General features: G+C 39.2%; 1 protein-coding gene across 1 annotated transcript in view; it reads right to left on the minus strand.

Annotated features, from left to right (window-relative positions):
- Nucleotides 1–12,602, minus strand: part of LRPPRC (leucine rich pentatricopeptide repeat containing) — a 117,596-nt gene that overhangs the window by 89,305 nt on the left and 15,689 nt on the right. The window contains exons 3-11 of the mRNA XM_053383343.1: nucleotides 11,649–11,771; nucleotides 10,672–10,793; nucleotides 10,517–10,575; nucleotides 9,307–9,393; nucleotides 8,234–8,360; nucleotides 6,078–6,222; nucleotides 5,115–5,272; nucleotides 4,025–4,130; nucleotides 3,820–3,927 (exon numbers count right to left, since the gene is read on the minus strand). Coding sequence (XP_053239318.1) covers nucleotides 3,820–3,927; nucleotides 4,025–4,130; nucleotides 5,115–5,272; nucleotides 6,078–6,222; nucleotides 8,234–8,360; nucleotides 9,307–9,393; nucleotides 10,517–10,575; nucleotides 10,672–10,793; nucleotides 11,649–11,771 — 1,035 coding nt within the window. The remainder of the gene's footprint in view (nucleotides 1–3,819; nucleotides 3,928–4,024; nucleotides 4,131–5,114; nucleotides 5,273–6,077; nucleotides 6,223–8,233; nucleotides 8,361–9,306; nucleotides 9,394–10,516; nucleotides 10,576–10,671; nucleotides 10,794–11,648; nucleotides 11,772–12,602) is intronic.

The following is a 12,602-nucleotide window of genomic DNA, read 5'->3' on the forward strand; positions in this document are numbered from 1 at the left end:
GGTTTTGTCTTAGCCCAAACCCTGCTTTCCTAGCTTTCCAAGTGCAGAACACAGGCTAAATGTGTAGAACAGGCAATCCACTTCAAATGCAACAGTGACTGCAATGAACTGTAAATATCTTAAGATTAAAAAGCGCGCACACACACACACAAACATTCTTAGCATCATGCATAAGCCAGGATAGCTCTAGCACGGTCTTAGTCAAATCTGTGTCAACATTGATCAGAAAACAGAGAGACTGAATGCATCTACTTATATGCTCACATGTGTTTGAACATGTGTTGATATATAATGAAGGAATGCTGCTGGGGGAGGGGGGATATTTTGGCAGTGGATCTGGAATTTTGCTTTAACCAGTGAATGAGGATGTAGCAGTATCTGTCAGTGGGTCCAAAAAGTTTAGGAATATCCCTTATGCCATTAGTGCCACTAGAGAAAGGGGTGTCACACCTTCAGAGATGTCTGGAATTTATACCACCGGTAGAGATGATTGCTTGGGAACTTCACATCCCTCATGTCTTTAATAAATTTGCAAACGTTTACAAATGATGTCCATAACTGGTTTCTGGATTTTCTTGACTGACTGGAAAGAAAGAAGCTTCTTACCTTGTGGGATGTAGCAATCTACTATAGAAAGCATGTCCATTACAAACACACCAACCATTTTGCATAACCAGTATGTGCATACAGACTTTGCACAGATTCTTCCCAAGAAATGCAATGCACAAATGTAACAGACCAAAGAAGCATGCCCGCCAGAAATTTATTCTGCATAAGCTTCCCTGAAATGTGGGAAACTCATGGCACAACATGTGACTGATTTTTCTGGGCAATTCTCTTTGAGGAGATGCGATTAACAATAATGTAAACGGTTTAATCACTACCTTAATTTGCATATGCGTTCTCATCTTTAACCTTTCTGTTCTCACAACAGCTTCATAGCACACTGTCATTATTTATATCAGGTTGATAGCTCAAAATCTAGGAATGAGGTCTAGGAACAGGGCCAAGGAGATGCCATGCACATGGTTTCTGAGCTTCCCCTCCTCTTTCCAATTATGATTCTTCACTTTCCCTGCAAACTGGAATAGCCAACTCACATCAAACTGTGGTTTCCAATTCTAGTACAGAGAAGAAGTTCAAACCACAGCTTGCCAATTCAGATGTAATGACTAACTATAGTTGTCCAGAGAAGGAAGTCAGGGAGGAAGGCAACGTGCATAAGGACAGCTGAACTATGGATTTCTTATGGTTACTGAGGACCTGAATGGGTTGGGTTATGACCCTCGTCACGTGATGGAGGCAGGAGAGCAAATAACTCTGGGAGGCAGGTGCCGTCCCCTTCAGTTTTTTCCCCTCCTGCCTGACGGATCAGGTCATTTTCTCTCAGCTCTCTCTGTCACCTAAGTGTTTTTTCCTTCAACAGTACTTCATTTCTACTTCTTTACAGAGAAGATCATAGAGCTAGTCCCCAGAACCTATCAAATCTACACTTCAGGTAAGACCAATCATCCTTTTGCAGTTAATGCAAACTGGTTCAGTGAGTTTATGGCTGAGTAGGTATTTCAGCACAAAGCCTCAAAAGGTGCAAGTCTCTCAATTCATCTGAATCCGTTGATACAAAGGAAACATTCATGTGCAAGAAATTGATTACCTTGGTAATCAAAGTTCAGGATCTTGCTGAAATTGAAGATGTCTTAGAAGCTGAAAACAAACAGCTAAGAATGGAGAACTTTCCAAACTATTAGCAACTAGTTTCTATCTGCGATAGGGTACAAAGCTATGTGGAGCGTTGTTTTGGCAAGCTCTCTCAACACCACGCTTCTACGGTATTCATGTAAAAACAAAAACAGCAGAAAATTCTAGGGAAGTCTGTAGATTAAACACATGTCACTGCTGTTAAGAGTTTTTAAGGGAGTTCACCACAATAAATATTATCTGCTTCATCCTTGAAATCCAAAATAGAACTGCATACTGAACTACCAAAAACTAGCCTCTCAAATAACATTTTGTTTACATAATACACTGAAAGTCTGCCCACTTACTAGACACCACCAAGTGAAATTTTAATGCAGCATTACTTTTTCCCTCTATCTTTGTGAGATAACATTTATTTATATTGTGCTCTTCTCCCCAGATGCATCAGTTTTCAATTTGATTCTTCCAATTCCTGTGATCTCTTACAGTTAAAACTGCATCATGAACATAGCAATATGCAAGAAAGAATATGCATTGAACCTGTCTGAAGAAAAGAGCATTCACACTGATAACTTTATGCTGAAGATAGCACAATGCAAAGGGAGACTGGATGGCTACAAGAACAGAGAATGCTCTTGGTACATGCAGCCAGAACTTCTTGAAGTGCTGAAGTACAAACTTAGAAAAGATTTCCCTTTATGTGGCCAAAGACACCTACACATTTCTCCTTGCTGCTGTTTTTAAACTGATGGTTCTTAGGTGTTTGTGGCATTGCTAGACTTCTGAAGTGAAGATTCAGTATCATTTGATGTCACAAACCTCATTTGCTGTAACCATCAACTGTTACACCCTCTGACCACTGCAGAGCAAATTGTTCAGGTATGCAATAAAATATTTTACTGGATGAATATGACCACATGTATGCATACCTATTCACCCATTTATTTGTGGATGGAAGAGAACTTAAGCCTATGCTGAAACTCTGAGTTTTTACAATGTATTTGCAACATGCTGGGATTCAAATGATACGCTGGAGAACAATTTGCCCAGTACTTTTAAGTGCCTTCAGGGACCTAAAGAGTTAACAAGAACAGAATATTGTTTTATAAAGGTTTTTCTAAAAGGCTTGACACACTTTTATAGCCAGAAACAATTAGGGAATACTTGTTACAGCATTTCTTCTAAACTGGGATGCGACTGTATATTTAAAATAAAATTGCAATACAAACTGCCTGCTAAAAGCACTTTTTTTTTGTTTGTGCATTTTGTTTGTCACCCAATGTCACACTAACAACTCTGCATCTCATTCTAAAGCACATTATACTGTGAGATAAGATGAAAAAGACAGTTTTTAATTTCCCCAAGGGGAAAGTACTTCTGTTAAAAGCATCTTTTTATCAGACCACTCTTTCTGAATTACCAATAATGCAAACCAAAGAATTAGATATTGTACTTTAAAATGTAATATTTGTTCAATTCTTATTCATATCCTATAGACATCCCCATGTGTAACAGGGGAAAGTGTGTGCTAAATGCTTAAACCTACTTAAGAATCCCAAAGATTGAACATTTCAGTCCTTCAATCAGTGTGCTGTCAGGTCATGATCATTCAACAATGGAGATTTTTGTGCTTTCATTATTGTAACTAAGCTCACATTTAACTTATCACTGCATTGGAATGAGCAAAGCTTGTCCAAAAAAAATTTAAATCATTTTTCTATCTTTAAAACAAGGGTTCCACAATGTAGCCCGACTTTTAAAAGCTTCCTTAGATTTTGGTGAGCAGAAGATATATTAAGAGAGAAACGGCTAAGGAAATAGTAACAAACCAAATACTTTTGCTACAGTCAAGCTAAAACAATCACAACTCCTTGAAGAGTTCTAAATTTAAGAAGGTTACCAGTGGCATAACAAAACAAAACAAAAAAGGCTGGAAAAAGTAATGACAAAGAAACTGTTGCAATGTACATCACCACACCAATAGGACAATAGTGCCTTAGCAGGGCTGCCTGTACTGCAACATTATTTTGTTTCTCGTGCACAAACCCATTTGGGCTACAGGGCTGCGTGTTACAAGTTCACATGCACAGTAAGCTAAGGTTTGATTTTTAAAATGCTAACCTTGAACATTTTTCTCTTTCTGGTGGTGAACCAGCAATGGCCAAAAATAGTGAGGTCTGACGGGTTCGCCTTCTCCTTTGATGGCCTTCATTAGATCAATAGCCAAAGCTGAAAAGATCAAGAAAGTCAAAGAGTCAATAAATGGGGTTGTAACAGGGTTAAGTAGTAAAAAAAATTAACTGAGGCAAGCAATAAGAAAAAGTACCGGTTTTCTTTAACTCCAACGCACACAACAGAGTCATCTGCAGGGGAGCAGCGTGAATGCCGTGTTCTTTCATGTCACTGCAGAACTGTTTCAGTTTAGCCACTGGCTGTAAGGAAATGGAAGGTTTAAGAATTTCACTGTTCAACTGGCAATATTCAACACAATTAAGTGAATGAGTATAGTGGACCCTCCGGATACGAATTAAATTCGTTCCAGGGGTCCGTCCGCAACCCGAAAAGTCCATAGGCAGAGGTGCTGCTTCAGCACACGCGGCGAAAACCGGAAGTATACACTTCCAGGTTTGCCGCATTCGTAACCCGAAAGTTACGTATCCAAAGCAGTATGTAACTAAAGGGTCCACTGTACTTCAAATATTCTTGAGGAACAAAGAGAGTGCTGGCTTTGACTGGGAAGGCCTACACACTACTGCGTTCACATACGGTTTGTGGGCTTCCCTTGGGAACCTGGTTGGTCACCATGGGAGACAAGATGCTGGACTAGATAGGCCTTTAGTTTGATCTTCTTAAGTTCTTATGTTTATGAATTAATCCATGCATCCAACACATAGTAACCCAGCAGCGATAAGAGCAGCAGAGTCGCTCATGTAACTGCATGCCAGAAGCGAGGAAGCAAGGCATAATAAGGGTGGCAAAGGAAACACAAGGAAGCCAGTGATCAATAGGGAGGGGCGGGCTTACTTGCAAGGAGGAACTGACCAATTCCAGAGGGGGAACTTGAACAGGAATACAAAGTGGAACAAAGGCTATGTATGAAGACAAGGGAAAGCTAAAGATGTGGATATCAGAGTAGGATTCATAGGGTGGAATGGGGAGAGACATATGAGGAAAAGAATACAGCTTTGAAAAAGGGAGAGGAGCAGACTTTGCGAGTGAACAGTTTGCTTAAGAAAAAAATATTGATTTAAAGCAGGGGTGGTGAAAATGTAAACCCCCAGAAGCTAATGGACTCCAACTCCCATCAGTCCCGAACAGCATGGCCAAAGGTCAGGTGTTACAAGAGCTGGAGTCCAGCAATATGTCAAAGGGTCTCCCTCCCCTGCTTTAAGGGTCCTTTGTAGGACTTCGCTTACCATGTTCAAATTTGCACAATGCCGTAAGAAGAAGTTGCCACGGTCTATGCTGCCTTCGTTCTGGGCATCTGACAACCCTGAAGGGAATGTCTTCAGTACTTGAAAAGCTGTATCTTCTAAGCCGTGTGTTAGTAAACTCAGACAGAGATTCATTGCATCTAGGTAGTTAAGTTCAGCACCGGGGGGGGGGGGGAAGAGAGAAACCAAATATGATTAGGAAGAGTCGGGGGCAGGATCAATACATTAATGTGCAGAAGTAGTACACCATTTATTTTTAAGCACTCAATTTACACATTATATGGAAAATGATAGTGTAATAAGCAAAGCAAACATTATGGTCCAGTTATAAAGGCATTATGGCCAATAGCTGTGCTTAACAATGTGTTGATAAATTACAGTGTACTACTTACCAAGCATTGTGGATATATTTCAATGCAACTCAGAAGAAGCCATGTATAAAAGCCACTGAAATTAACTAAAGTTCCAAAGAATAACTACTCTACAGATCTACAAATTTATCACTCAGTGCTTCTATTGGCTTTCACTGCTCAATGAGTAAGGATGCTTGTAGCCATTTTTTAAGTCAGTAGCTATACCCATGTAATCTTTAACTATTTCTGCTCATGTGCCATACTGAGAACTACCAATTCGTAAAGAAGTACAATGCTCTAATCAACTGAGCTAAGTATAGATTAATATCACCAAGACTGTGTAAAGTCAAGTCAGAATAACCACCAATTAGACATGATTATAAAAATACTATGTATCATTTTACAATTCTATTTGAGAGAGACATTTTATGTATATCTCTCTTCCACAGCTACTACCCTTAGCTACCCAAATGGATGCACTGGTTAACTAAATAAGAAATAACCATGCATTTTCATTAATTTCCTTTTTTGAAGAGTAAAGGCTAGTGCCAATAAGCAAATCAGATTTGTTGGCATCTTTCAAAAATATTACCTGGAATGTATCCCCTATCATGTCTCATCTTCTCCAAAATGTTTTGTACATGCTGAGGATGTCCAGCCTTGGCAAGAGTAAAAATGATGTCCATTAAGTCCTTGTCCAAAAGGTAGGCATCAGTTTTTTCAATGTTGCCCAGGATCTGCAATAGCAAGGAGAAACAATGTAATAGGAAACTAAATATAGATATAAATATTGATCTGTATTAATCTTTTTTATTATCATCATCAGTTTTATTGCCACAATGTAACACTTTGCATCTACATGGAAAGAACACAGGAAGCTGTCTTGTACTTAGCTCAGTACTGTCTACAATGCCTAGCAGTGGCTCAGTGGAGATGGCGGGCACTGAGTCTGGGACTTTTTGCATGTGAAGCAAATGCTCTGTGCCACTGACCTATGGCGCTTCCACAAAGAGGGCATCTAGATTGACATTCTGTGGATGTGTACGTTAAGGTGTTCAGTCATAACACAATGCCCAAAAGATCAAGGATGGATCTACTTCATGGGATAGTTGAGAATATATAGTCATACCTCGGGATGAATATTCTTCGGGTTAGGCATTTTCGAGTTGTGCTCTGTGGCGACCTGGAAGTAACGGAGAGCGTTACTTCCGGGTTTCGCCTCGCGCGCATGCGCAGACTATCAAAATGATGTCATGCGCAGAAGCGCCGAAACGTGACCCGCGCACACGCAGATGTGCAGACATGGGTTACGTTCGCTTCGGGATGCGAACGGGGCTCCGGAATGGATCCCGTTTGCATTCTGAGGTACCACTGTACTATGCCAATATCTGCAAAATGATTCCAAAAACCATTCAATGGAAGCAAAATACTGTGCTGGAACTGCCTTTTCAATGTGCAAGTATGCTCCAGTAGCATTGCATTCATTCAAAATACAAGACTGGTTTTCCAAATTCAGGAGGTTCCAGGCATTAATCAGCCAAATGAAACTGAGTGCCGTGTTACGCATGACACAATTGTGTCTCTGAATGTTAAGTGACCACTCCAGAGAAAAAGCCATTTCAGAAGTATCAGCGTTAGTGCTGAAATATACGACCTTGTAGTAAAGACTGCAGAGTATTGATTTTTGTGGTTTAAGAAAAACAGCAGAAAGCACAGTTCTGCTAAACTTAAGACCTTTTAGATTGAAAGCATTGTAGTCATCATTAAATCCATTGCAGGTGGAGAGAAAGAGGTTTAAACTGTCAAGGTGTTCAGTTTAACTGCATTGAAGCCCTGGCTAATAAACAACACTTTTTATCCCATGATAACTACAATCCAACTCACATCTTCAGCACAACTGTCTTTTTCCAATACTGATCTCAATTAATGTTTGGTTATCTTAGATGATCCACAGGTGTCAAAAGACAGACACACCAAAGTATTATGTTTTTGGGATTCCACTGCCGGTAGTGTGTGGTTACTAAAAGGTGGTGTAATGAAATGCCCAAGTGTGTCAGTTGTGGAACTCTTGTAAAAATATATACCACTAACTCACATAGAAAACAGATGTGGGCAGCAAATGTAAAATCACAAGCACCAGAAAAATACAAAAGCAGAAAAAGTAACAACAAACTGGTCCATCACATAAAATTCGTTCAACTGAAAATGCCTGTTGTCTTCAAAAGATGTGCTTCACCAAACATACTATATTCTTGATTTCTTGTAAATACCAAGCGGGGCTCATTTACATAGGGGACAATTAACAGCATTACTCAGTGTATGCAAACACACAAATTGAATAGGCAGCTTTGAGTAAGCCACTACCTTCTCTGCTTACCAAAGAATACTAGTTGCTGCACAATTTCAACATACAGTGGTACCTCGGGTTAAGTACTTAATTCGTTCCGGAGGTCCATTCTTAACCTGAAACTGTTCTTAACCTGAAGCACCATTTTAGCTAATGGGGCCTCCCGCTGCCGCCGCTGCACAATTTCTGTTCTCATCCTGAAGCAAAGTTCTTAACCCGAGGCACTATTTCTGGGTTAGTGGAGTCTGTAACCTGAAGTGTATGTAACCTGAGGTACCACTGTATTACACTTCCTATAGAATTAGCTACTAGCCATTTGGGAAAAGGCATGAATGAAAAGTGATGGCTATTATAAAATCTTTTCTGGACAGAGCTGCAGCTTTGCAAACGGTGTGTATTACCTCTTCAATTTTGCTCATGTCACCTTTCTCAGCATATGCATTCAATAGTGCAACGTAAGTGTCTGGACCAGGTTCAATGCCAGCATCTCTCATCACAGAAAGGATATTTTCAGCATTCTCCATATCCCTGTGAAGTGTTTAAAAAATATATATTTTTTAATATAGTGGCAAATACAATGTTATAAACTGGTTGTGGTTGGTATTAAGAATTGAGCTTATGGGGGGGTGTCACAATTTATCAAAAATGAGCTCTTTATTCAATTAAACAGCTGTGGGAAAAGGAATGAATGAAATATAGGACAGGAACAGACAGAGCATCTGCCATCTCTGGCAAGTCCCAATAAGAATCATCAGTGGAGGGGTCATCAAGGCTGGCTCACCCGCATGGCTACATTAGCACAATGAAATCTTGGCTTAATAATACAGCCCCATTGCTACCGGGTCTCTACTCCCCTTCTTCAAGTGGCAAAACCGGCAATCTGCAGTTAACCAGAGCTTCCTGCTATGTCTAAACTGGGAAGCTATGGCTATTGGTTTCTAAAAAAGGCAAAATAGGAAGCAATAGTTCATATGGCTTCCAAATCCTGCACAATTTCCCAGTCTGTACAAAACAGGAAACTACAGTTAGTTGTGGCTTCCTGCGTTGTTTCATTGCTTGTATGAAGGAAGGAAGGGGGCAAGTGGGACCAAACAGGCTGTACCTGCCACCTCCACCCCCTTTCAGCTGCTATGTGCAAGTCTAAAAATTTTCATGCAATTTAATGAGATACACTTAACATCATTTTTTACATGTAGTTTGGCCCTTAAGCATATGCATCAGAAAACCAGTCAAGATTACAAATTTTGAAACTGTCCCATGCAAACAGTCACCTGGTTGCGGGGGGGGGGGGGGGCTTTTTATATTCAAGAGATCCCTGAATACATCATTATGCACACATAAGATCTCTGTCAGGTAACTGGGGCTGATATGAAGGGTGTAACTATTTGTAACAATTCAAAAATTAGAAAATGCATTCACTTAACTCAGACAAAGTAGCAATTTAAGCTGGAGAAGAGTAAGAACTATAAATTACCCGGATCTCGCATGGCCAGTCACAAGTGCGCTGAATACAGATTCTGTGATTGGGAGCTCCTTGCTTTTCATAAAACCAAGAATCTTGCTGCAAGATGAAGAACTAAGTCAGCTATGTTTTTCTTTGGAAAATGCAAGTAAAACAAATGTACTTTATACTGAAGACTATATGCTGAAGTAAAACAAAATAAGATATCATTTAAGTCTTGTAATACTGAGTTAGCTAAGACCTTGAGATTACCATTTTAAATACAAAGAGACAATTAATCCAATATTTTAAAACATATTCTGGAAAAACAGTGTATGTTCATTGCTCCTAACCCTATCTTATGTTATATATTCCTCTTTTAACCTAAAAGGGAAATTCCTGATTAAATTAGTACTGTGCAGCATAAAAACACATCCATGCTTTCTCCACTGGCTAGGTATTCTTTCTTGTACCTTGTTCCTTTCAAGTTATACAAATTCCAATTCTTCACTTGCATACAACGGCTGTGTTCACATGAATAATGTTGCATACCAGCCATTGTTCAGAACCAAAACTGTGGTCAACATTAACTATGGTTAGTTTCAACAAGCCAGTTTCAGAAGTCACAATATTCAGCTGGCTTGTTTGAAAATAACTATAGCCAAGTATTTGGATAAGGTTATCCCTTTTATATTTTTCAATGGACTTTCATTATTCAATCAGTGAACTTTGTTTCTTTGTTAAATTTTATTTCATGTTTAAAAATATCAACACTGAAATCATATGGAGAACTGGATCTAGCCAAATCTTTGCCTTCCTTACTCCCCATGGCCCAAATCGTACAGGCAAGAAGGACTGCTCACTTCTCAATCACCTAATGTCACTATGACATCAGGTGATATGGGGCTTTGAAGTCCCAAGAATGAGCTGATTGTCAGCCCTTCAAAAGCCTCTCTAGCCCAGTTGCCTTTTTACTTGTCCACACTGACATCATATCAGGTGCCAGATGATTGGCAGGTGGGCAGAGCTTGGACAAAATGGCCAGGCAAATCAAATGGGGAGACCTTGGGCCCCTCCCTGGCTAATAATGCCTAAAAGCCAGTGATTCCCCACCCCTGCTATACATACTTTTCTAGGAGTAATGCACTGAACTCAATGAGACTTTGGGTAAACATGTAAAGGATTATGCTGCAAGATGCATTTTAGCTGTAAAATATTTAGGTCCATTTATGCAAACCCTTACCTAGCACCATCAATATCACCCTTGTTGCAATAGGCAGCAATCAGCCGCTGGTAAGTGACCTGCAAAAAAGATGATGAAAATAAGACTTGCTATTTAATGAGTGGTGGCGAGTTAAAAGTTGGCCAAAAAAATGCCTTTATGAAAGAAGTACATACTCGATTGGGCTGAACATTAGCTTCTTCCATTTTTGTTAAGAATTCAGTTGGAGAGAATGTGTGCCCATTCTGAAGGTAGACCTTTAGCAAAGCATTGTAATGGCTTACATCGTACACAACACCTTGACAAGAGATTATAAAGAAAAATTAAAACTCAAGAAGTTCAATATGATACAATAATTCAATGCAACTACTATCATAGCAACAAATTTAGGCATAGATAAAAACACACAATTTCTGAAAGCGCGTGAAGCTAAATTTAAAAGTCCACTAAAAAGAGTGTACCTTTGTAATGCAACGCCTGAAACAAACATTTAACACATGTTTTGCAACACAGCGCATCTTAAGTCTACAACCTGTTCATTACACTGAGGAAGTATGGATATTATTAAGGCCAGTTCAGACATAATATTCTCAACCCTCCTTCTGTACTCCCATTTGTGACTATGGTTTGCAGCTACGTGTATTAAGAAAGGAAATCCAAGCCATGGTGGGGGAAGGTCTATGTAAGCCTAAATATTGTTCAGGTAGCATCCAACTACTGTTTGACATTATATTTAAGCCAGGTCTGGTATTTAACACAACCACTATTTAATATCTACTCGCAAACCAAAGCTCTAAGAACTATTACCCGTGGGCGCAATTGGGATATTGAACAGAATTCTGGATAATTGTTTAGCAATGCAAAAAGTAGCAATATTAAACTAAAGTCTCTCTCTCAAAAATGTTAAGCGACAAATTAACTGACTTCATTGCACAAAAACAAAGCTTGGTTTTAATATTAACACCTCTAGATGTCAGTATAGCTCTTGGAATCTAAAAACAGATTTCCAAGAGTTGTATGTGCAAGTATTTAAAGAATGTCAGCTACACATTTAGTATCTAACAGTATTTTAATTCCATTAATTTTTACACCAGAAAAAAATAAAGCACATGCTAAAATAACATTCATACGACTTATTTAAGAAAAAGAATACCTAGTCCTTTCAACTGGGTCCATATGGTATGGGCAAGTTCTGTTCTTTCAGCTGGAAGATGCTCAGGCAATAATGAACCACAGGTTCTCAACAACAGTAGGGCCTGGTTACTACTTGGGTATCCTAAATCAGAACAAGATACATGAAACTGCAACATGAACAATCACTATGTAACCTAGAAGGCATAAAGGCAATAAAATCTATTAAAGGGAGGGGGGACTACGCATAGCTTTGAAAAGTTTAGAAAAGCATATCCACACTGTTCCGTGACATCTGATAACAGAAAAGGAGATGCAGGTCAAACTTTGCAAGATGGGGGAATTAAGAACTCAATCCTATGGTGTATCTAGTCAGACATAAGCCCCAGTGTTCAATGGGGCTTGCTACCCAGTTCAATTTAATTTAGAACATACCACCTGGGAAAGTATTTGAACATGCATGCATTTAGTAACATTTTCTAGGATACAGGTAGGTAGCCATGTTGGTCTGATGCAGCCAAAATACATACACACACACACACACACACACACACACACACATATATATGTCCAGTAGCACCTTAGAGCCCAACTAAGTTTGTTCTTGGTATAAGCTTTCATGTGCATGCACACTTCTTCAGATACCAGCACATGAAAGCTTATACCAAGAACAAACTTAGTTGGGCTCTAAGGTGCTCCTGGACAATTGTTTTATTTTATTTTTTGATATATTTTCAAGGATAGTAAAACTAGAGGCATTGGGTTGTATCCAAGTTTTACTCAGAATAGACTCTCCAAAACTAATGTACCTAAGTTAGCCACGTCCATTAATTTCAAAGGGTTATGACTAATGTAGGGTGTTAGCCACCATGTTTTCCTGATGTGTCTCAAACTATTGTTGAAGAGTTTGACTTACAGTAAACGTCCCAGATGGTATACTTTAAATGGAGCAACTAGTCCTGCAGTGCAAATATGT

This window comes from Podarcis raffonei, chromosome 3 (genome assembly GCF_027172205.1).
Source record: "Podarcis raffonei isolate rPodRaf1 chromosome 3, rPodRaf1.pri, whole genome shotgun sequence".
Taxonomy (NCBI): Eukaryota; Metazoa; Chordata; class Lepidosauria; order Squamata; family Lacertidae; genus Podarcis; species Podarcis raffonei.